We start from the raw sequence: 21269 nt of genomic DNA, 5'->3' as shown, positions 1-21269 counted from the left end.
AAAATATATACTTTTAGAATATAAGCTTATTAAATATATTACTATAATATTTTATTAAAAACATTCTTAATATTAAATTTTAAGTATAGTTTTTAAGTTCCTAGGTTTTTAAAATATACATATTTTTTAGCATTTTACTTTTAATAAAGGGCAAGGAACCTCTTAGAACTATCTAGTTGTAAAAGCCTACTGAATATGCTAAGACATTAGTCATGGCCACCGAGGCTCGTAAGTACCAGGAAAGCAGCTTCCAACATCGTAACCAAGCTCAGTTACCTCAAACTTTGTAGGTGGTCGAACGTAGGTCAAAGTCTCCAACTTTCCGTCCTCCTTGCCAAAATTGGACTCGATTTCATCCCAGTACTCGTCTTTGAACAAACTCGGCACCGACGTCTGCAAAGACTTGACCATCTTCTGTGTTGCAGCGAAGATGGTATGGTAATGACGGAGTTCGAGGTCGAGGTGCTGAGCTCGGATCGCTTGTTGTACCGCCTTTGGATACTCACCAAGGGAAAGGAGGAATTGGTTATACTGGTTGAGTGAGATATCCACCAGGTAACTTCCACCTTCGTTTGCCCGCCTGTCGATCGCCGCAAGAATGCCAATTAGACCTATAATACCCGTCCTTGAGATTAGGGTTAGCATACAGGAACGTAGCGAATCAGAAAGGAAGGGATAACCTACTGATAGTCTGAATTAGGCAGAGATGGAACCACTGGCTCATCGAGCCCAAGGAATTTGCCAACAAGCCAGCTAACACCCGTGAAGCAGTCCGAAATCTGCTGCCAGCCACTTCGGTGGACGTAGGGGCCATGCCAGCCGTAACAATTCTCTCTCACGACCACGATTCCCTTCTGTCGCCGCTTTGCTACCTCTCGGAGGTATCGAGGTCCGAAACCAAGCTTTTCCAATGCCCCAGGCCGATATCCATCAACAACCACATCAGCATCCTGCATCAGCTGCAGGAGCTGTTCTCGTCCCTCGATGGATTTAAGGTTAATTGTCGTGTCGTGTTTGCCGAGATTGCCGTCAATCAGCAACATCCCAAGCTCAGGCTGGGATGCGCAAGACACTCTGACCACGGTGGCACCATAGAGTGCGGCTAGTTTCGAAATTGTCGGCGCTGCAATGACTCGCGAGATGTCGATTATCTTGATTCCTTCCAACGGACGATGTTTCTTTGTCGAAGATGGGTACGGCACAGGCGGTAGCGTGTCTATGTCGAATTGTTCGGTGGAATAGATGGCATCGTTTGCGATGGCCTTTCCCTGCTCAGATGAATGGAACTCATCGGGAGTGAGACAGACAGTACCGGCCTGTCGGCAATGCTCGTTGGCTTCAATATCCAGCCACTCGCTGTTGTGTTGAGAAACCGCCTTGCAATATTCCTGGATAATTTCCATCTCATCCGTGATATCGGTTCTATGAAGGGGGAGCTTCATCATAGAAAGAGTTCTATCCGAGTCCAGGCTACCATGGAGGTGGAAAAAGCGACCATCTTTTGTCGGGTAGACATTGGTGCAGTTGAACCTCCAACGTTCAAAGATGCGACCCAAATCGAACACGGCATACCGCGCAGCAAGGTCGGGATCTGTCAAAGGTTTCCCATCAACGCGGGGGATGAGACCGGAGACTAGAAAGAGACTCGCAAGGTCGGTGTTGACGGTGACACTTTGCTCAATGCCGTATCGTTCATGCGCGATGGCGTTTGCGTAAGTTGCCGCCAAGGCCCAGAGTGCCGCGCTGGACTCGGTTATTTTGAGCGGTGCAGGAATATATGGTGCAGACACAGTACCCGCATCGAAGGTAGTCTTCTTGGCTAGTTCGCGGACCCTGGCTGGCAGACCGAGCCTTGTGTCATTTAATAAGAATTCGTGGAAGACACGTGCCGACTCTTCCTGGAGGGAAGGCTGTTGAGGAGGCATTTTGGTTCGATAGGTTGATGGTTGTGTTTCTTGTCTTCAAAGACGGAATTGATAGAATTGAGTGGTAGCTGTCAGGGTAGCGATAGTAAGGGAATTAATTAGACTCTGAGGAGAGCGATGTGCATATATATAGATATACTCGTGACCACGGTATTCCCTTGATATTCTTCATGAAACGAAGTGTTGGGGCGCAGCCTCTGGAGCAATGCATACTTGCTTGCTACGGTCTTCCCTCTGTCTCCTTGTCCGAATGTGGGCATCTTGTCCCCGTCCGACTTTTCTGACATGCTTAGGGAACCCCACAAAAGTGTTGGACTTTTCTGACAGATTCAACAGACACGTTGCGGAGATGTCAAGATTTTTCTGACGCGAATGGCCTCCTTGCGCTTGCGCTAGACTGCAAAGGGAGATTAACCCTGAGGATCCCTACAAGAGGTGGGACGTGAGCATCAGTGACGTACGTCTTACAGATGGTGAATAAAAACGACCCGTTTGCGAAACCTCAAGCTTGGCCAATTCCAAGATATATTTTGACAAGTTCACAACTCACTTCTCTAAACTGTTCATCAATTATAACTCTTCGACGTCTAAAAAATACGTCCAGTCGACTCAACATGCCCGCTCCCGTACGAATTGCCAACTGCAGTGGGGCCACTGGTAAGCTTGTCCCAATTGAGCCGTTGTCAACTTGTTAACCAGTGTTTCTCATCATCATCATCGCATAGGCGATGGCCCTGACGCCCTTCGCCGGGTTGTCAAAGAAGGTTCCGTGGACTTCGTTACGGCTGATTACCTCGCCGAAGCCAACATAGGTAGCGTTCTCCTGATGAGAATTGGTGACTTGACGGCTAACGCGATTTTCCCCCTCAGCCTGGCAAGCTCTTGAAAGGAGGCAGGATGCCACCAAAGGCTTTGACAAGGAGTTTTTGAAAGCCTTTGATAAGGAAGTGGCGCAAACAGTCGTGGAGAAAGGTATCAAGATCATCCACAACGGAGGCGGCTTGAATCCCAAAGGACTAGCTCAAGCCATCGAGGAGCAGCTATTGTCTTACGGCATAGATTCTCTGAAAGTTGCCTACGTCGAAGGGGATGACGTTATTGGAATGATTGACACCCTGAAGCAGTCCAGCGAACTCGTTCATCTTGACGACGCCAGCATTACCCTAGCGGCGGCTCAGGAAGACATGTTATGCGCCAACGCATACCTTGGCATGGGCGGCATCGTCGCCGCCCTGGATCTCGGCGCTGACATTGTTATTTGTGGACGATGCTGTGATGCTAGTCCTGTGATGGGTGAGTTCCACCGCCAGAGGACGGCCTGTTCAACTACTCATCAAAGAGACAGGTGCGGCCGCTTGGTGGCACGGATGGAAGTCTTCAAACCTGAAAGAGCTTGCTGGCTCTCTTATCGCCGGCCGTAAGTTCTTGTCCTGAAAACAGCCGGGGCACCCGAACTGATGAACTATCCCCGCGCTAACTTTCGGGTAGATTGTATTGAATGTGGCTGCTATGCCACTGGCGGCAACTTTTCCGGCTTCAAGAGCATCCCCGAGAACCAAAACCAGGGGTTTCCGATCGCCGAGATTGAAGCAGATGGCAAATTCCACATCTTTCTTCAGGACCAGGCAAAGGGTCTGGTCAGTCGCGACACGATCACCGCTCAAGTTGTGTACGAAATCCAAGTAAGCTAGAGCCGACTTTGTGAACACTCAGATGCTAAGTGCATTATGCAGGGACCCTTCTACCTGAACCCTGACGTGATCGCGGACATTACGAACATTGAGATCAGGGACACTGGAAAGAATAGGTAATCAGTCTCTACAAGCCCTTGCAGGAACGCCACTGACATGTGGTGAAGAGTCACTGTCACTGGAATTCGCGGTCTGCTGCCTCCACCAACCACGAAGCTTGCAACATGCTCTATCGGAGGCTACCAGTGCGAGACTTCGGTATACGCTGTTGGTCTGGATATAAAGGAAAAGTTGGCTGCGTTGAAGGGGGCATTTGACTACAACATCCCGGACAAATCTGACTACCAAACCTTCCGGATCGACCAATATGGTGTTCCGCAGGAGAATCCCGCATCCCAGGCCTTGGCAACCTGTCAATTTCGAATTTTCGCTCAATCCTCTCGACAAGAGCCCCTCCGTCGGGTACAAGAGGTTTTGATGGGCTATTGGCTTGGGGGCTTCCCCGGGATGCACCTAAATATGGATTTCCGAACGGTATGGAAACCCTTCTTGACCATCGCAGAATCTGCTCAAATTCAACTAACGTTTCAAAGATGGAACCTAAGCCATATGTGGCCTATCTACCATTCCTCATCAAGTATGATCAGTTAAGCGTACGAGCTGTACTTGGAGACCGCGTGGCGGAAATTGGGAGTCCTCCAAACACAGCACCTTTCACTGGACAGAAAATGGCAGATGCTACCCCGCCTGATGTCTCGGGCAATTACGGCCCTACCAAAGAGGTATGTCTCGGCACTAGGGTACATGCCCGGTCGGGAGACAAAGGATCCAATGCGAATGTTGGGCTATGGGTTCAAGAAGACGACGAGTACGAATGGCTTCGCTCATTCCTAAGTCTCTTGACATTCAAGACACTGCTGGGCGACGAATATGATTCCAGATTGACTCTGGAACGCTTTGAGCTGCCAAACATTCGATGCGTTCATTTCCGCATCAAGGGCATTTTGGATGGTGGGATCAGTTCTACGCCTCGACTCGACGGTCTTGCCAAGAGCGTTGGCGAATTCCTTCGTAAGTTTCCTAGTTTCAGTGCTGAATTTTTGTTTTCCTCCCTCCGCAGAGTACTCGGTATCGGCCTCAATGGTCACAGCAGTCTGTCATGTCACTGACACGTTACTGTATCATATAGGGGCTCGATATGTAAACATGCCACTTCGATTTGTTGAACGTGGGGCAATTTAGCTCTAGATGGTGCTCTCAGGGCCATCCCAAGTAACAACTGCATTATTGACATTAAATTGCAACTTCATGAATTGACTACTGCATATTCTAAGTTCCATGTCGTGCGAATCACAAGGTGAAGGGATACATGCGGGTTCAGACGACAGAAGTAACATAACCCAGTTTGTAAAATTGACGACCGCCCCGACCATCTCCACCGCAGCCTGATTTAACCAATATACTAGCGATGTCATTCTGCCAACAGGCACTGGCAGCTCGCATGGAAACAGGGCCAAGGTCCCCTAGATAGCACATCGCCTGCTGAGAAAGGCGGAAGGCTTCGGCGGGTCACTCCCCGGCAATTTGTCTTCGGCTACTTCGGTACCACCACTCTCACTATCACTGTCTCACCCAACTAATGACTAAACCAACGCCCTTGTCCACCTACCTCGATGAAGTTCGAGAAGTCACATCAGAACACAACATCTATGGCGCTCTGTAGCCTTCATGAGGGCTCTCATGACAGACTGCACCCAATTTGGCGGTAAAGCAGAGGGCGATACATGTCCATTGTTTTCGTGGCTTTACCTGAAATGCCTGCTTTCCTCTCCATTGCGGGCCGGGAAAATAGAACCCCTGAACTCCCTCTTCAACCAAGGAGTACCGGACATCGAATCTCATATTCCGTCATACCCATCAAGTAGATCTGTGTCTACTCCTTTGTCCGAGCTTTGAGACCATGTCCGGACTTGATACCCCCCACTCCGTAACCAACACAATACAACCTGTCAAGGCGGATAGCTGTTGAGAAGGTTTTTGATCTCGTCCACCTCTACGCTGTCTTTCTTAGAGAAGCCAACGCGTTTATACCTGCTGTGAGCTTTCCTACAGATACTTCGGCACCTCGGATTTGTAACCCTTTTCCAGGTGTAAGGAGAAGGTGTCCCGAATTATTTTTATTCCTCCCCCATCACCACAATAAAGTACCTTTGCCTTGTCCCTGCCGTCTTTGGTACGTTTTGACTCTAGTCCGTGTCTTGATGTAATACTACCTTGCTTGATTACAACTGCCAACTAACAACCCAATATCAGCCCTTGACCAGGCGGCGGCACGCCATGGTGCTTATGTCTTCCATCGACGTCGATCCGGGGAATAAATTAGTAAACACTGCCGCTCCAAGGTGCCGACCGAAAGCCATCTCCACCCCCGCCCGGTCATCCAACAAGGGGGAATTTCTCGGGATGTGGAGGGACTCGGGCTGGCTACCCGAGGATGACTTCATTAATCATATTATCCCGCGAATCGCTCCAGTCGATCACCGCGCCAACGAGACGGTTCCCACGCTAGCTTGCTAAACCTAGCTCTTCCCCCGCCTGGACCGACCGGGATCATGCAGGTTCAGACAGTTCTTACTGCTTTAGAATCTGGGGAGTCCCATCCGCTCACAGGAATCTAGGCTCCATGTCCCACGATGTGAATGACAATGGCGTGTTGCTCCTTGACCAAGGGCCGATTCCCCACGATCCTGCCGAATGTAGAAAGACCAAGCGCTTCAAGTTTTCCATTATAAGTAGCATTGGTGCAGTCAACAGAACACACAGATAGCCTTCAAACCTCTCGTCCACTCTCAACAGTCAATATGCGGTGGGAATTCATCACCAACCTTTGTTTTTCGCTCTCGGCTGTGAGATTTGCGGTAGCGTCCCCCCCCGCCCACCGTGGCAAGGCGCCCCTGAAGCCGCGCCTTCTGGTGTTGACCGACATCAGCCCTCCCACACATGAGCCCGATGACTTGGAGTCTCTCGTTCATCTCCTGGCTAGCGTCGACTTGTTCGAGATTGAGGGAATCATCTCTACCAGCGGCGCCAGCTACAACGGTTCCGAACCTCTTGCCACAAACCTCGTCTTCAAGGCTATCGACGCGTACGAGAAGGATCTGCCCAACCTATCGAAGCGTAGCAAGCAGACCCGGTTTCTCCGCGACGAAACGGTGCAAACTAGCGGCTACTGGCCTAGTCCTCAGTATCTCCGGAGCGTCACCAGAGAGGGTATGCAGACCCGTGGCAATGCTTCCATTGGACTAGGCAAGGGCAACGCTGGCACTCAGCATATTGTCGACGTCGCGGATCAGCCCGACCCGCGTCCGGTGTTCGTCACCATTTGGGGTGGCGCAAACAGTCTTGCCCAAGCCTTTTTGGAAGTGAAGCATAATCGATCCGCCAAAGAAGTCGACGCCTTTGTTAGCAAATTCCGAATTCACTCCATCATCGATCAGGACAAAGACCGTTACGACCCTTATACCAAGAGCTCCGCGTTCTGGCTACGTCAGACTTTCAAACACTTGTTCTACATCTGGAACGAGCGCGCTTGGTCTTATTACTCCAATTCAAACCGCGACGTGTACTGGCCGCGTATTCAAAGGGGGGTGCAAAAGCATGGCGCTCTGGGCAAGCTGTATCCCAATTTCCGCTATGGTGTCGAGGGAGACACGCCCAGCTTCACCTACCTCTGGCCAGGGCTGAACGACCCTCAAGATCCAACTCAAGCGAGCTTCGGAGGTCAATTCGCCTACAACTTGTCTCCGGACAATGTGACCTGTGTATACTCGGATAACGAAGAGGCGGTCGCCAACAGGAGTGTCGCGTCCATGGCCGACACCATGGAGGACCAGCTCAACAATTTCTTCTCGCGCATGGACTGGGCCACTCATGGGTCTGGTAACCGAAATCCCAATCTCGTGCTTAACAGGGTTGGTAGCTATGACCCGGTTGTGGTCAAGGCCAGGGTAAACAGGGGTCGAGTCAGCCTCAGCGCCCAAGGCTCGAGCGACCCGGACGGCAACAAGATCACGTATAGCTGGCACCATGACGCAGGAACAGGCTACACGAAGCCGGTCAAGCTCCACGGTAACAAGTCCAAGACTGTCTCAGTTGAGATACCTCCTTGTGCGGCTGGACAGGACATTCACATCATCTTGCGGGGAGTTGACAACGGCACACCGCCGCTAGCATCGTACCGTCGAGCCATTATTCGTGTCAAACATTGAACTGTCATGTTCGACTGCCTGGCATGTCTGCTAGAGGCGGGAATCTGTAGATGGGTCCCCATTCTGGGGCGTTGTCGTTCACAGAAACCGAGAATAAATAGAGAAACCCCCTAGTTGTCTAAATTTCTTCGTTCTGTGAATTTGTCCTCCACTGGACCTCCGAGTCTCCTCTTGAACCCAGCCCGCTCCTCACTACCAGCTTCATCGACTTCTCGGTTGACTCGCTACCCAGGATTGATCCTGCATCGCAGGATAACCCGCTGGCTATTAAACTCCCGACAAATGCTGATCTATGCCACCTCGTGAGCCTCTTTAGTCTCGGCGAAGAGTATAAGCTTCCATATTACACACACCCCCTCGAAAGTTATGTGGAATAATCTCGGCTGCTTGTGCGTAGATGAACAGTCGGTTTTTAGGACTTAGGTCTGCCTATGACTACGGGGCAAGTGCCTCACCATAGCTAATATCAAGACTGCTACTACTACTATCTTAGTGTAATCCTTGATTTATATCTGCTTTGACCTAAGTAAGATATTGGAATTGATATGGTGGATGCAGAGCTGCTGCTATACCTCGGGGATTGGTTATTTAGGGTAGCTTTTATTGAGGGAATTGCTACATAGGCATAACTCTTACAAGGGCACAACTTTTGTAACTTCTGATTCGCTAGATTCCCGTCGAACCATAGATATATCCCCGCAAAGGCGGTGAAGCTAGCTTCGCTAACAAAATCTCCCTTTCAGTCGAGCCAGTCCCCTTAAACAAGTCTCGCATAGGCGTTAAAATAAGGTCTAGCTTTCTATACGAAATAAGGCTAACTCTATTACGCCCTCCAAGGTAGCTATCTATACCTCTACTTCCTAATTATTATATAAGAAAGAACCTCCTTATCGCCCTTAACTATCTCCTATTGAACCTTTCGCCTCTAGATGCTTGGTTGCGTCCTCTGACCGCTGGCATATATCCCTGTATTTCTTCCACTTTGTAGAGAAGCTAACTATGGTCTATCCGTAAGCAGTGGCGGGCTAAACCTGGCTAGTCGGGCCTGCTGCTATTATTTTTGATGATATGATTGATTACTCGGGCTAGGCCTTCGGGTTCGGCGTCTTGAATTGCCCTCTGAGCTATGAGGAGGCTCAGATTGGGATTTAATGAAGGTTCTTATCATTCGGGGCTAGGAGACTAGCAATGGATAGCTAATTATTAGATGGAGAGCGTCCCGTTAGTCACTAAGGGATGAAAACGGGATGTCAGACTATTGAAATGAGCATGTTGTGTTGATTAAAGAAGAGGAAAGACTAGTGCTAACCACCGGAAACTATTGACAAGAAGACATCCACATCCTCACCACCAATAGATCAGAATAGCCATTGATCCGTTAAACAATGGATCTCAACACAGACAATTGGCTCCACAGGGATCAGAGATGGCATCAGTAAATTGATAGGAATTATCTAAAGAGCAAGAATTTCTCGAGAGGATGCACCGAGACTGGTCAGCTCTTTTATACACAAATGAAAGTATTGCCTGTTTAGGCAGCAGCCTGCTGTCTGATGCTAATTGTGGTCGGTCACTCTCATCGTGAACAAGTTCACGATGAGAGTGATCCTTACCTCATTGCTATCCCCATTCCAACAGCAGTTGGTCTAGTGGGGCGGGCCAGGGCTTGCTATGCGACACTGGAGGTACAGATTAGAGCTGTCGGTAGAACCGAGATGTGCTAACAACAGAGGGTCCTTTCCAATGAGAAGTTACAAAAGTCATGCTCGTATAGCAATTCCCTTGCTTGAATCGGCAAGGTCGGTGCTAATAACGTCTGGTTGTTAAATTGATTGCTATTCTAATAATTGCTGAATGCTTTTATAAAGGAACTGGAACTCTTCTAGTCTCTTGTTGTCGATTAAATTGAAGGCAGCATTGAAGATTGATCCTAGGGGAATCTGTCTTGTTGGCCGGAACAGAGGGGGCTTGAAGCGATTCGTGTAAGACGGTCCTCTGGCTCATTTAAGCTATCAAGGGTCGCGCTTCCACTACAATAAAGAACGCGATATCAACATATGATAGTATCATATCCTAATGCTAGCACAGTGGTCTTTTTGGGTCTTGCTACTGCCCATGGACTGCAGTAGAAGACTCATACCTAGAGGCATCATGAAGGGTTATTCAACCTCAGAGGGGGATATCTAACTGCTCTAACCTCGGCCGTTCGTGTTATACATGATATCAAAGCCGATGACCTCGGAGAACCACTTCCATATCTAAAGACAGTAGGGAAGTTCTAGATAAGGCTAAGAAGCTAATTCGGATATCATACGCTTATTTGACGAGATATGGAATCTGCCTCTCGTCGAAGAGTTTAATAAGTGCTGGTATAGGTATATATCTATCGAATTTATCGCGGTTAATAAGAGTTCTAGTGATTAAGATATCCTTTCGTATAAGGATAGACTCGAATATTGTTCCTAGACGATAGTTTGTATATCGCGAACTCGGATTCTAACCCTGGGGCTTATTAGTTCACTCGATAGCATTAGAAAGAATACCGTATTAACGAGGATATTAGTAGCTATCTGGGTTGCGTGGTGGGTAGCCCTATCTCTTGCCATTCGCGCACTCGTTTGTACCACTGAATAATCTCAATAGTTAGTCTCTCCTCCCCCCCGAAGACCTTATATACTAACTTTAAGTCAGATTTAAAGTTAGCCCTTATTATAGTTAGGGGCTATAAGGTAGATTATAGTAGAGAGGAGAATAATAGTAGATTAGTTTTATAGCTTAATATATGTATTCTTACTTATTGTAATTATATTTGCTTAGATAGGGAATTATTTAAAGGGTATATCTCGTGATCGAGACAGAGCTCCTATGGCGTCCCTGCGATCTATGAGGCTATGGAAAGCTTAGAAAGTTATAGGTAAGATGCGAAGAGATTTCTAAGTGTATCTTCGTTGCCGATGCTATAGTATTGCTTGATATTTATCGCATTGTTAGCAATTAGCTATAGTCTATCTATAAGTCATAGTTAGCTAAACCTGCCCAGTCGAGCCTCTAGCTATTATTTTTAATAATGTAATAAATTACTTAGACTAAGCCCTTAGGTATAATATCTTAAATTATTTTCTAGGTAATAATAATAAAGCTTGGATTTAGATATAATAAATATTTTTATTATTAAAGGCTAAGAAATTAGTAATAGATAGTTAATTACCTAGTAGAGAGCGGCATATTAGTTACGATCTAAGGAATTATATAATAATTATAAAAAGTATTTAATTAAGTATTATATATTATATTTCACTTAAAAGAATAAATTTATATCTATAGAAAGCTTATTTAACTTATTAACTCTTAGCCCTAAACTATGCTCTTATTATGCATATCTCCTATTTCTAATACCATATTAACAAAGTCTAAGTCCATAGCGGTTTCATACCTAGAAAGAGCTTTTTAATCCGCTTCGTTAGCATAGAGAAGATAAAAACACATTACAACTCATAGATAAAACAAACAGCATTCGCATAGGTAGGTAATGAATGCTTAATTCTTCGTGCTAGGATTTCTTACCTGATGAACATTCAATCATATGATATTTTCTTGCAAAGCTTTTGCTCAGCTTCCAGGTACTGGTGTCTTGTGCTGACAGAAAATTCACAGCGTCTGCTTCCGGCCCTCTGCCAGCTGCCATGGCGTCGCTTCTTGTGCATCCTTCACGCCAAGAAGCAGCAGTAAGTGTAGATTTTGACGCCTCGTACGCCGTATTCATGCTTGAATCTGTGGCCGTTGCGAGCTCGGAGATTGCTGCAGTATGTTTGTGAATAATGCACCTCAGCTCTTGTAATATCGCTCCCTCGATTGGATCACGATCTATGGCAGAGCTGTCCGCTTTTTCGTTCGCCTTGAAAAAGGTCCAATCGGCATTCCTGACATAGGTAGAAGAATGGTGGTGTATATCAATCCAATTGTTGACGAAATCAAACACATTAAGCGCCAGGCCGTATGGTGGAATTTCGATGACAGTATTGAGGACGATGTCGCGCTGTAGTTCGTCCAAGTCCAGTCTCGAGGCATTGACAATGCATTGATCTCTGATTTCCGGCCAACAGATGAAATCGATCAGCAGATGGTGTTTTAGTACTCTGCCGTTTTGTCGATGTTGTAGACGAGTTGGCGCAAAAGGCTGCGGGATGGTGGTACCATCATCTGGAAGAGCACTTAACCGCCATCGTACTATTTTCTCGAGGTAATCTGCACGACCCTATAAGCTGTTAATAGCTATCTGACTTGAAAGGATAGGTACCAAAAACTCACAATGTGATACACATAAGACTCAATTCCGGCAGCACGGCTGAGCAACCGTATTGCGGCTGTCGATACTTGCTGATACAAGACTTCATTTTGTATCTCTCGCAGTGAAAGCGTGAGACCTGCGGGTGTCGCACTCATCTCATCCTCGAGGTATTGCCGACAAGCACTCAGAACTTTGTCGGCAAACTCAGTTGGAGATCGAACGTGAGTATGATGCGTGCCGATCTGTGGCAGGATATCAAATAGTGTCGGGGCTTCATGACTGAATGCCACGGAGCTTTCTAGCGTGGAGAGGTTGGTTCCAAGATTTAGTGTGGTAGCACCCGCAAAATCGTTGAGAGGGAGACCCAGGCCAGGGTTGTATGAGAAAGGGCTTGGGATATTGCAGCTGATATTCCAAGAGTTGGCATCTGCAGTCGTGGCTTCAGGCTGGCTTGTTGTGGCACCAACAGACGCATTGAACGAGTCTGGCCCGTCCAACTGCTTGGACGATACAGATGATCGGTCTCCCTTTATCTTGTGCTTGTCTAGCAACAAGTCGAAGACGGGTTCCTCTGCCAGGCTTTGGTTAGCATGACTCTGCGTGGGACTTTTTGACAGGCTGAATACCGGCGGCGGCAGCGGCGGCATTGCTCATGCTGAGGAGACGCTTCCGAAAGTTGAACAAGGCCTCCTGGAGACTTTCGTTGTCGTCAAGAAGTCTCAGGTGCGACTGAACAAGGGCAGAATATCGGTCTTCGCAGTCCAGGTTGGACGTCGACTGGATTGCTGTAAGACCATGTTCGAGATGCCGTGCTCTGGCAGAGTCACGCTCACGTCGGCATTGTTGCGAAATTCGATTCTGGGCACGCTTCCGCGACTGCTTGGCATCTTGCTTGCCTTTGCGTGCCTGTGGATATTTTTCGTTGTTGCTCATGATCTGGAGTTGGCGTTGGAGTTGTCGGGAGCAAGCTGTGCCTCACTGGAAAAAGCTCCAAAATACGCCGGCCAGTTCGCCCAAACTCACCGCCGGAAGTAGAAACGCGAGAGTTTGGTTCTTCCGGTCCGACCGAAAAGACGCGTTGGTAGCCGAGGGTATTGACGGTTGTGGCAGCTGAGGGCCACAATAGGCCGATGATAAACGCAAGGGATCGGGGGGGTTAAGGGGGGGGGGGGGGTAAGCGACGTCACATTTTGCCGACCTATCCGTGATCGCCAGTGTGCGGGGAAAGATCCCCTTGGGAACCTTGTACCATCGTTACATAGTCTCGCCCGCAGCCTGGAATAGGGTGCGTCGTTAGGCAAGGGATTTAGGATAGCTTCGCAATTACAAATTGAAACACTTGCCAGTCTACCTTGGTCCACGGCAACCTCTGGTTGATCCACTGTCCTTAGATATCTAGTGGACTATAATTTACATACTCTACTCGAGCAGCCAGTGGACTTTTAACCCTGTCTCAGAGTCCTCGACTCATTTGCGCATCACGTCAACCAGTTCACCGTTTATAGCTTCGCTGCCCGCCCCAGGAGATCTACTGCCGCCCTGGCCATGCCCCTGAGGTAAATACACAGATTAGAAGAAGATTTTCAAGTGACGTTCGGGAAGAACCTTACCAAGATGCCTGGTACCCTGCACCTGCTGCTCCATAATTATGGATGATAGTCATGCCGTCCTTTTCCTCTCTTCCTACCCGAGGACCTCCTTTTCTACAAGCTGCTCGGATGTCAGTATATGTGTCATTATGGACTATAACCACACTTACGTCGAAGTCCCACCCCCTGTTTCAGAATCTTCAGGTCTTCTGGCTTCCCGAGTTCAGGTACCAGTGCGCAGCATCGACGCTTGATCTGCTCGCCGATCTCTGGATCGAAGGTTCCGCTCCAATCATCATTCAACTTGCAACCACCCAGAATTGCAGCATTCTCTCCCCGAGGAAAAACATGCGTATTGTAGGACCCAAGTCTATGCTGGGATCTGAAAGCCATTCTGGTAATGCCTCCAGGGGGAGCTTCCACTACCAGAATTTGGCCCTATGTCATCCGATTAGCAAAGCCAGAGATGCGCTGCGTAAGGAATGCTTGAACCTTTGAGGGATACACAGCTTTGTCTTGGACTCCTCCTAGAGAAAAGGCCCCGAGACCAGTGCAGTTGAACACTGCAGAGACGTCTGGGATTGTTTGCGGAATGTCGCTGATGTTATCGACCACAATCTGTTGGATATTGACTCCCAACTGTTTCACCTCGCCATGGAGCCTGAGCACTATTAGCAATCGCATCATAATCCACATCGAGAAATGCATACCAAAGAAGATACCGCGATGCGTCGATGATGAATGTAGATATGTCATAACCAAATTTGGCGCCTTCTGGAAGCTCATCGGGCTTCAAATAGCGAAGACCCGCAAGGTCTTCATACCAGATCTTCCCAGTACGTTTGCTCAGAATACCAACTTTGTCAATCTCTTCATCATAGACTGATCGCAGCGTCATCTTCCGGACCCCCGTTTCTGGCCGTGTGCGGGACAGCTTCTCAAGTTCGAGATAAGTTGCCCGGTCCCAGTCCTCCTGCGCGCCGTTATCAGTAGCACTTGAGACCCAATTCGCCCCCGCCCAAGCCGAACAGTAGGTGTGATCGGTGTCACCAGGTAGTTGCTTCGCCAAGATTGTTACTTGTGCCGAACGCTCACGGCGCTTTAGCTCGAAGGCGGTAGTCAGGCCGGAGACGCCGGCACCGATCACGACGTAGTGCTTTTGACGCAACATCTTTGCTGGTGAAGAACGGAATGTGAACGTGGCTAAGGTTGTCTGTAGCTTATGGTTCAACTCAGAAACCATGCGTTTTTGCTCGCCTGGTGTCTTGTAGGCTCACCATTGTATTTACCTTATCAAACCTCGGCCACAGCGCCCGAGGAAGTCCCACATTCGAGTAAGCCCACCAGAGACGCCAATGAGAGACTAAGCCGAAGTCGAGTCCTGGGTGGGGCAACTTGTTTTCCAAATAGCCGACTTGGCTGCAACATGCCGACTTACGGATTGGGAAACTCTCGAGACATCGTCATTGACTGCCAGCAAAGTCGTAAACTGGCAGTGCCTGATGCCCGTAGATAGCCATTATTTCAATGAAATACAACATGTAATTCAGCAAGCGAAAGAAACAACCAAGCGAGAAACCACCTCTCCAGCTTCTCACCAAGAAGTGGTTAGGAATTCTCCCCGCAACAGAGGTCCGAGATGCCGAGATAATCGGATGGAGACCCCGGGGGCTCGGGTGCCGCCCCCGAGTGTCAACAGCCAGAGACGAACCAATTGGTGTCTACTCCAAGTAATGGATATGACGTATAAAACGCAAAGGAATATCCCAGATAAGCAAGCAACTAGTCTGTGTTTCTTCACTCTTTGTTATTCCCAGCATCATGCCCACCCGAACCCCTGTCCTGACTGACAAGGCCCCAGCGCCTCGTGAGGTCTACAGTCAAGCCATTGTGGCCAATGGCTTCGTCTTTTGTTCTGGTCAAATTGGCAAGAATCCGGCAACTGGTCAGATGGTCAGTGGGACAGTCACAGATCGCACTGTAAATATTCGAACGCACGACCTTGATCGCTTTGGTCCGACTGATATCTGATTGCTGTAGCGCCAAACCATCGAGAACTTGGGACGTGTTCTTGAAGCAGCCGGCTCTAGTTTGAACGATGTGGTAGAGGTGGATGTCTTCCTTACTACAAGGGATGATTTTGCCGCCATGAATGAAGTCTATCTCGAGTATTTTGGCGAACTCAAGCCCGCACGCACGTAAGTGACATGAACCTGATTTATCTCTCTATGCAGATTATTGACACTGCAACACCAGATGCGTGATTGTTAAGGAACTTCCCTCGCCGACAGATGTGGAGATTAAGTGTACGGGACTGATTACAAAGTGAGTTTGGTTGGTATAGTCCTGAAAGCTCCCAATACTAAAGGTTAGCCAGATCAGGTTACCCTAAGTTATAAATGCTTTTGCTTGTTTGATTGTTGGGTCTGTTGGGTCACTGCCTGGCGTATCGCTGCGCAAAGCCACGCCAGACCCCACTGACTCTTGGGGAAGGCTTCTTGTGCACTGCGGCGGCTGCTAAGCTACTGGTGCTGGTCGGCGTGTCAGTGTTTGTCGAGTTAGACATGGTGCTGATAATGCAAATTGGAAGTCATTGATATACAAGGCAGAGGGGAAGAAAGAAGGTGAAAGGATCGATCCAATGTGTGGCCGGTCGTTCCATTGACAGAAGTAAATCAACTGCTACACGCAGATACACTACGCCTTTCTTGCTTAGTAAATCCTTGCCGCTCTTGAAAGCATTACAGCGGATATTGAAGCCCTTTTATAGGCTCTCATCTGCTCTAGACAGTACCCAGGGCTTCTGAGATGCAATTCCTGTCGCCTGAACCGGGTGCTTAGAGACGGCTGTGCGTAGGCTAGTCAGGGTCTAGAACCTCGCTGTCTATAGCTGAATTGACTGATTGTTCACAGTCAATGCTCGACGAGGAGGGTTGGAGTACCTGCAGGATGGACCTTAGGGCTTTGCTATTCTAAGACATGGTAGACATAGGAACCTTGTCTGGGTGATACACATGTGTCACACTCTTCAAGCTTAATAGACGTTTCAGCATCTTGACTTCGCATTTATTTCCAGGCGAACGGTTTAGCGTCTTCAGGGCACAGAATACATGGCAGACGCTCGAGAGAAGCTAATGTTTATGCTTTATATCAAGGGTAGCCTGGAAAAAGAGGACATAGCCTCACTACTCAGTCCCTTAGTTCAGCTTGTCAAATCCCATCTGATCCCAATTTTTAAGCACCCTTTCTTTTACCGACTTGGGGTATGAGTGTTCAAAATCAGCAGCCTCCCAGTCCTGCCCGCTCGTGTACTCCGATGGCAATAATGCAGAACATACAACCTTTCCTCCTTCGTGGTGTGGTCCATGACCACGCCCCATGAACGGAATCAAGAAAAATCCCGGGACATCATCATATAAAAGTTCATCCATACCTGGGCGACACCGCGTGGAATACGCCCACAAAATATCCTTGTCGTTATATATGTCAATGTCAGGCCCGACCAAAATCAGGCGGTGGAAAAAGAAGCCGGTTTTGTGATGAAAGACCAAATCGCCGACAGTTTTCATGAAAGCTTTCGGGCTGGTGTTCATCGATTGCAGCTCAGCTGTGTCGACCTGAAGAGTAATCCAAATGCCCTGACCTGCGAAGGGAGCAAATGCAGCAGTGATGGGCAAGCCGGCTTCTTGACACAGCTTCAGGACCTCTGCGGACGCCAGGGGACCGATCATGGTTTGCTATGGTGCGTGTCGTGTCAGTATGCATTTCGGTATTCAACATGATCAAATTGGTGAGCTTACAGTCTCGTCAGTCAGTCTACCACATGCAGAGATCGGCAAGATGGCATCATCACGGTAGGTGATTTTGTTGACCGTGAACTTGGGCCACTCGTGTCTATCTCCCGGAAAGACGTATCCGTGCATCTCACCGAAGGGGCCTTCGGGTCTGGTCTCGGTGGTAGAGATTGTACCCTCCAGAACGATCTCAGAGTCGGCCGGGACATATAAGTCGTTGGTGTCGCACTTTACAAGCGGCATTGACGATCCTGTCAACGCACCAACAAAGTCGGCCTCACTCAGTCCGTCGGGAAGAGGCATAGACGAGGCCAAGGTGGCGGCGGGGGGTACGCCAAAGGCGCAAGCCCATGGCACGTCTTCGCCTCTCTCCTTCCATTGTGCCCAGATCTTCCCGATATGCTGAATCCCAGCCACTATCCCTGTCAGGTCACGCTTGCCACAGACCATAGCCCGAGCAATAGACCAGTTTGTCCACGTGCCATCCGGAGACCGCACGATGTGCATGCCCATAGTTTGCAGGTATTTGCCACCATCTGACTGATGGAGCATCGGCGATGGTAAGCTGTCCAAGTCGATGTCATCGCCCTCAATGCTGTTTTCCTTGCAACTGCCAGTAGAGACAATGGTGGGCGGGATGGCCTGGAGATGTGCTGCTTGCTGTAGCTTTTGCATGATGTCGCGCATAGTTGCGTCAGGCGGTAGGGCTAAATGACGAGCAAGACGAGAGAACCGGTATTTGGGCGACTTGCGTAGCGAGGCTTGTGCCCCAAGAATCCTGAAGAAGCCATTCTGGGCGCCCACGAGGTTGTTGAAGAGCGGAGCCTTATTATCGGTCTCACAGACAAGACGGGTGATGGCGGCAGCCTCGAGGTTTGGGTCAACAGGAGCATCGATCTCAACGAGGTCGTCGTCTTCCCTGAGGGCATCGACAAACGCACGAAAGCTGAGAGCTGGGCTAGTTGAGTCCATTCTGGCCATGCACATCTAATCGCTGAGTGAGAATGATTGGAATTGTGTGCTGGCAAAGAAGGCAGAGCATGACTCTTGTTAAATATAACATGACCTCGAGGCTCAATGCACGTATTAGGCTATGCTCGGTTTTGTCGGTCCCTAGCTGCCAAAGTTGAAGCCAAGTCGGGCTACCCGGAGGCGCTCGGGGCCGAGCATTGACTCGGGGGGTCTCGGGGGGTTAAGCCAGACGGACCGGAGACGTCGGCATCACAGTCTAGCTCGTACATATTAAGTTCTCGCTTAATAGATTGCGCCACGTGATCGGGCGTAGGGAGAGGTGGAATCCCCCAGCTTGGCAATAAGCCAAGTTCTTACTCATTCAATAATACTCCTGTATTCGGTGGATTGAGCTTAACCATGGACTCTGCCGTAAATGATGCTATCGACCAAGAAGAAATCAACCGAGTCCTGAGGTCAAAGCGGAGAACGTTACCAAGATCATGCCTTCCATGCCGCCAGCGAAAGGTCAAGTGTGATCATGGTCGCCCATGTCACACGTGCCGGAAGCGAGGACATCCACAGATATGCTCGTACAGCTACGGTGCGGCTCGGAGCACGGGGCGCTCGGAGGGCCAACCTATGACTTGGCCGCCGTCTGCATCTCCGGCCGGGGGACCGGCCGGGCCACCGCCCGAGTCCCCCTCACAAAACGAAGAGAGCCCTGCCCCCCCTTCCGTCCTCAGCGCCGTCCCGCAGACGGGGGAGTCCGACGGCTTAAACAGATACACCTACTCTGGCGGTAATTCTCTGCCATCCATTTTGCAGTGCTGCATACACAGCCCGGACGAGTCCATGATGCACGAAGCGGCCTCGGTGCTTGGCTTGCGTGACACATACGAGACTCATCCCTTCTTGAAGGTCAAGACTCCGCGGACGCGATGGGCTGCTTTTCTGCAAGTCGTCCCGCAGCGCGAAGAAGTATTAAAGTCCGAGCTCTCCGATCTGCAAGGTGAACCGGCAGCTGACATGTCCAGGTTTTTCCCTGTCTACCGCACGTCTGTATATCAATTCAACCCCATAATAGCGGATATCGACAGATTCGAATCCGACATGTGCACGTATCTTTCGGCCCTAGCTTCCGGCTGCCTACGCAATGCAGATAACCCCAGCGATTTATGGTCTTCGAATGGGGGAATGGTGTACGTCAGCCTGCTGCTGGCCACACTTGCCGCTGGGGCTCACTTCTCTGATCTCCCGTCGCCTGCTCGATCAGACTTGTGCTCCGCTTTCAGTAAGGGCTCCTAGATGAGGTCTTGTAATTACCCTACGTCGCCTTTACTAATGCAATCATAATCTTCATAGTTCGGAGAGCCATGCAGGCGCTTCGCCTGGCCAATTTCCTCTGCCGGCCATCACTCCATGTTATCCAAGCCCTTGTCATAATCGGCAACACCATCCTCAACAATGGGCAGTCTAACGCGGCATGGACTCTTCTTGGCACTACCACTAGGCTTGCTCAAACATTAGGCCTTCATACCGAGAAGGTCGTAGTCCACTGGCCGGAAAACACCAGATTCGAGGCCCGTGCTGTGTGGTAAGCACCTCTCATCATTGACATAGCAATGCCAACTTGACGGCTAACGCAGTGACGCGGAACAGGTCCTCTATCCTAGTGCAAGAGTGCTTCTTGAGCTTATGCTATGATCGTCCATCCATGCTACCGCTGAGCAGCGCTTGGACACTGCAGAATTCTTCCATGGGGGACGATATCAACTACAGCCAAGCTATGTGGCACATGGTTCGTGCAATGCTTACTCTCACAAGAGAGGAGCGTTCCAGCCTATCACGTTCCGTGGAAGTTCTCGCAGAACTAGACGACACTTACAATCACACTCAGCCTCATCTGCGACATCGTTCACAATGCAAAACTCTACAGGAGCATCTCCTACATATTAGCCTGCAACTATACTATCATTTCCACATTTCGGTCGTATGTCGGCCGGTCCTCCAGAAAGCAGAAGCCAACCCTGGATGTCCTCATTACCTGAGACTCCATTCACGAGTCAAAGACAGCCTTATCGGTGTCTCCAGGGCATTTCTCGAGTTCATAGCGCTCAGCCTTGTCCCTCTCCGAACGTGGTCATCAGTTCATATAGGTTTGAGCGCTGCATTGTTACTTCGTGTATGGGACGAAACGCGTGATGACCCTACGTGTAGAGAGCTCCAGCAACAAGTCATTGATGCATTCGGACGACCCAAATGTGGTAATGCGTCTATCGGGCCAAAAGAGACCGTAGGAAACAGCCAATGGTTGTCAGATGGCCATATTCGCGCCCTGGATACCCTAGTACGGTCAATCCGCACAGAGCCCTTATCTTCAGAGGACATATCTTCAGCAGCTGCGGCTCTACCACGCAAAGAGCCCCAGGAGGACACACCCTGTCCTGAATCGGCGTCGCAGCTGGGACCAGAGCCGTCAGATGAATCCTCCGCGGCGTACGGTTACGAGTTAGTAAACGTTAAAGCTCTTGGTTTATTCTCTCTTGTTCTTCGACCCAGATGCTGATTTTGAACAGATTATTTCAAGACTGGAACATCGATGATTACACCCCCTTATTAAATCTCGACTCTATTATGAATGGTGGGTAGTTGTCGATAATTAGGAAGATCGTGCTAATGTAAGAAGCTTTATACCCTGATGAATAGTAGTAGTAGGATTATGGAGATATGTACTGAGGTCCAGCGACTGTGCAATTGTCA

General features: G+C 49.2%; 8 protein-coding genes across 8 annotated transcripts; 4 read left to right on the top strand and 4 right to left on the bottom strand.

The window, feature by feature from the left end:
* Positions 1–210: 210 nt before the first annotated feature.
* NECHADRAFT_55996 (uncharacterized protein) lies at positions 211–1925 on the bottom strand (the record flags this gene model as incomplete). Its single annotated transcript, XM_003039487.1, has 4 exons — positions 211–625; positions 685–1151; positions 1203–1470; positions 1564–1925. The coding sequence occupies 4 exons, from the start codon at positions 1923–1925 to the stop codon at positions 211–213; spliced, it is 1512 nt and encodes a 503-aa protein (XP_003039533.1).
* A 614-nt stretch (positions 1926–2539) lies between these two features.
* Positions 2540–4858, top strand: NECHADRAFT_55989 (uncharacterized protein; the record flags this gene model as incomplete). The annotated part of the gene is made up of 9 exons (XM_003039493.1): positions 2540–2582; positions 2651–2737; positions 2796–3218; positions 3271–3342; positions 3414–3607; positions 3659–3732; positions 3784–4150; positions 4210–4687; positions 4806–4858. 9 exons carry the CDS (start codon positions 2540–2542, stop codon positions 4856–4858), a joined length of 1791 nt encoding a protein of 596 aa, XP_003039539.1.
* Positions 4859–6477: 1619 nt separating this feature from the next.
* On the top strand, positions 6478–7884 carry NECHADRAFT_89111 (uncharacterized protein; the record flags this gene model as incomplete). The annotated part of the gene is made up of 1 exon (XM_003039492.1): positions 6478–7884. The coding sequence occupies one exon, from the start codon at positions 6478–6480 to the stop codon at positions 7882–7884; it is 1407 nt and encodes a 468-aa protein (XP_003039538.1).
* Positions 7885–11294: 3410 nt separating this feature from the next.
* NECHADRAFT_89110 (uncharacterized protein) lies at positions 11295–13105 on the bottom strand (the record flags this gene model as incomplete). The annotated part of the gene is made up of 4 exons (XM_003039486.1): positions 11295–11317; positions 11449–12139; positions 12193–12743; positions 12799–13105. The coding sequence occupies 4 exons, from the start codon at positions 13103–13105 to the stop codon at positions 11295–11297; spliced, it is 1572 nt and encodes a 523-aa protein (XP_003039532.1).
* A 566-nt stretch (positions 13106–13671) lies between these two features.
* On the bottom strand, positions 13672–14932 carry NECHADRAFT_56002 (uncharacterized protein; the record flags this gene model as incomplete). Its single annotated transcript, XM_003039485.1, has 5 exons — positions 13672–13723; positions 13783–13882; positions 13932–14199; positions 14254–14422; positions 14472–14932. The coding sequence occupies 5 exons, from the start codon at positions 14930–14932 to the stop codon at positions 13672–13674; spliced, it is 1050 nt and encodes a 349-aa protein (XP_003039531.1).
* A 650-nt stretch (positions 14933–15582) lies between these two features.
* On the top strand, positions 15583–16090 carry NECHADRAFT_55992 (uncharacterized protein; the record flags this gene model as incomplete). Its single annotated transcript, XM_003039491.1, has 3 exons — positions 15583–15741; positions 15802–15959; positions 16018–16090. 3 exons carry the CDS (start codon positions 15583–15585, stop codon positions 16088–16090), a joined length of 390 nt encoding a protein of 129 aa, XP_003039537.1.
* An 868-nt stretch (positions 16091–16958) lies between these two features.
* NECHADRAFT_55997 (uncharacterized protein) lies at positions 16959–18527 on the bottom strand (the record flags this gene model as incomplete). The annotated part of the gene is made up of 2 exons (XM_003039484.1): positions 16959–17498; positions 17562–18527. The coding sequence occupies 2 exons, from the start codon at positions 18525–18527 to the stop codon at positions 16959–16961; spliced, it is 1506 nt and encodes a 501-aa protein (XP_003039530.1).
* Positions 18528–18926: 399 nt separating this feature from the next.
* NECHADRAFT_89106 (uncharacterized protein) lies at positions 18927–21075 on the top strand (the record flags this gene model as incomplete). Its single annotated transcript, XM_003039490.1, has 3 exons — positions 18927–19800; positions 19872–20103; positions 20169–21075. 3 exons carry the CDS (start codon positions 18927–18929, stop codon positions 21073–21075), a joined length of 2013 nt encoding a protein of 670 aa, XP_003039536.1.
* Positions 21076–21269: the final 194 nt, after the last annotated feature.

This window comes from Fusarium vanettenii (genome assembly GCF_000151355.1).
Source record: "Fusarium vanettenii 77-13-4 unplaced genomic scaffold NECHAsca_97_unmapped, whole genome shotgun sequence".
NCBI lineage: Eukaryota > Fungi > Ascomycota > Sordariomycetes > Hypocreales > Nectriaceae > Fusarium > Fusarium vanettenii.
Note: the sequence above shows the minus strand (reverse complement) of the source record. Positions and strands in the feature narration are given on the sequence as shown.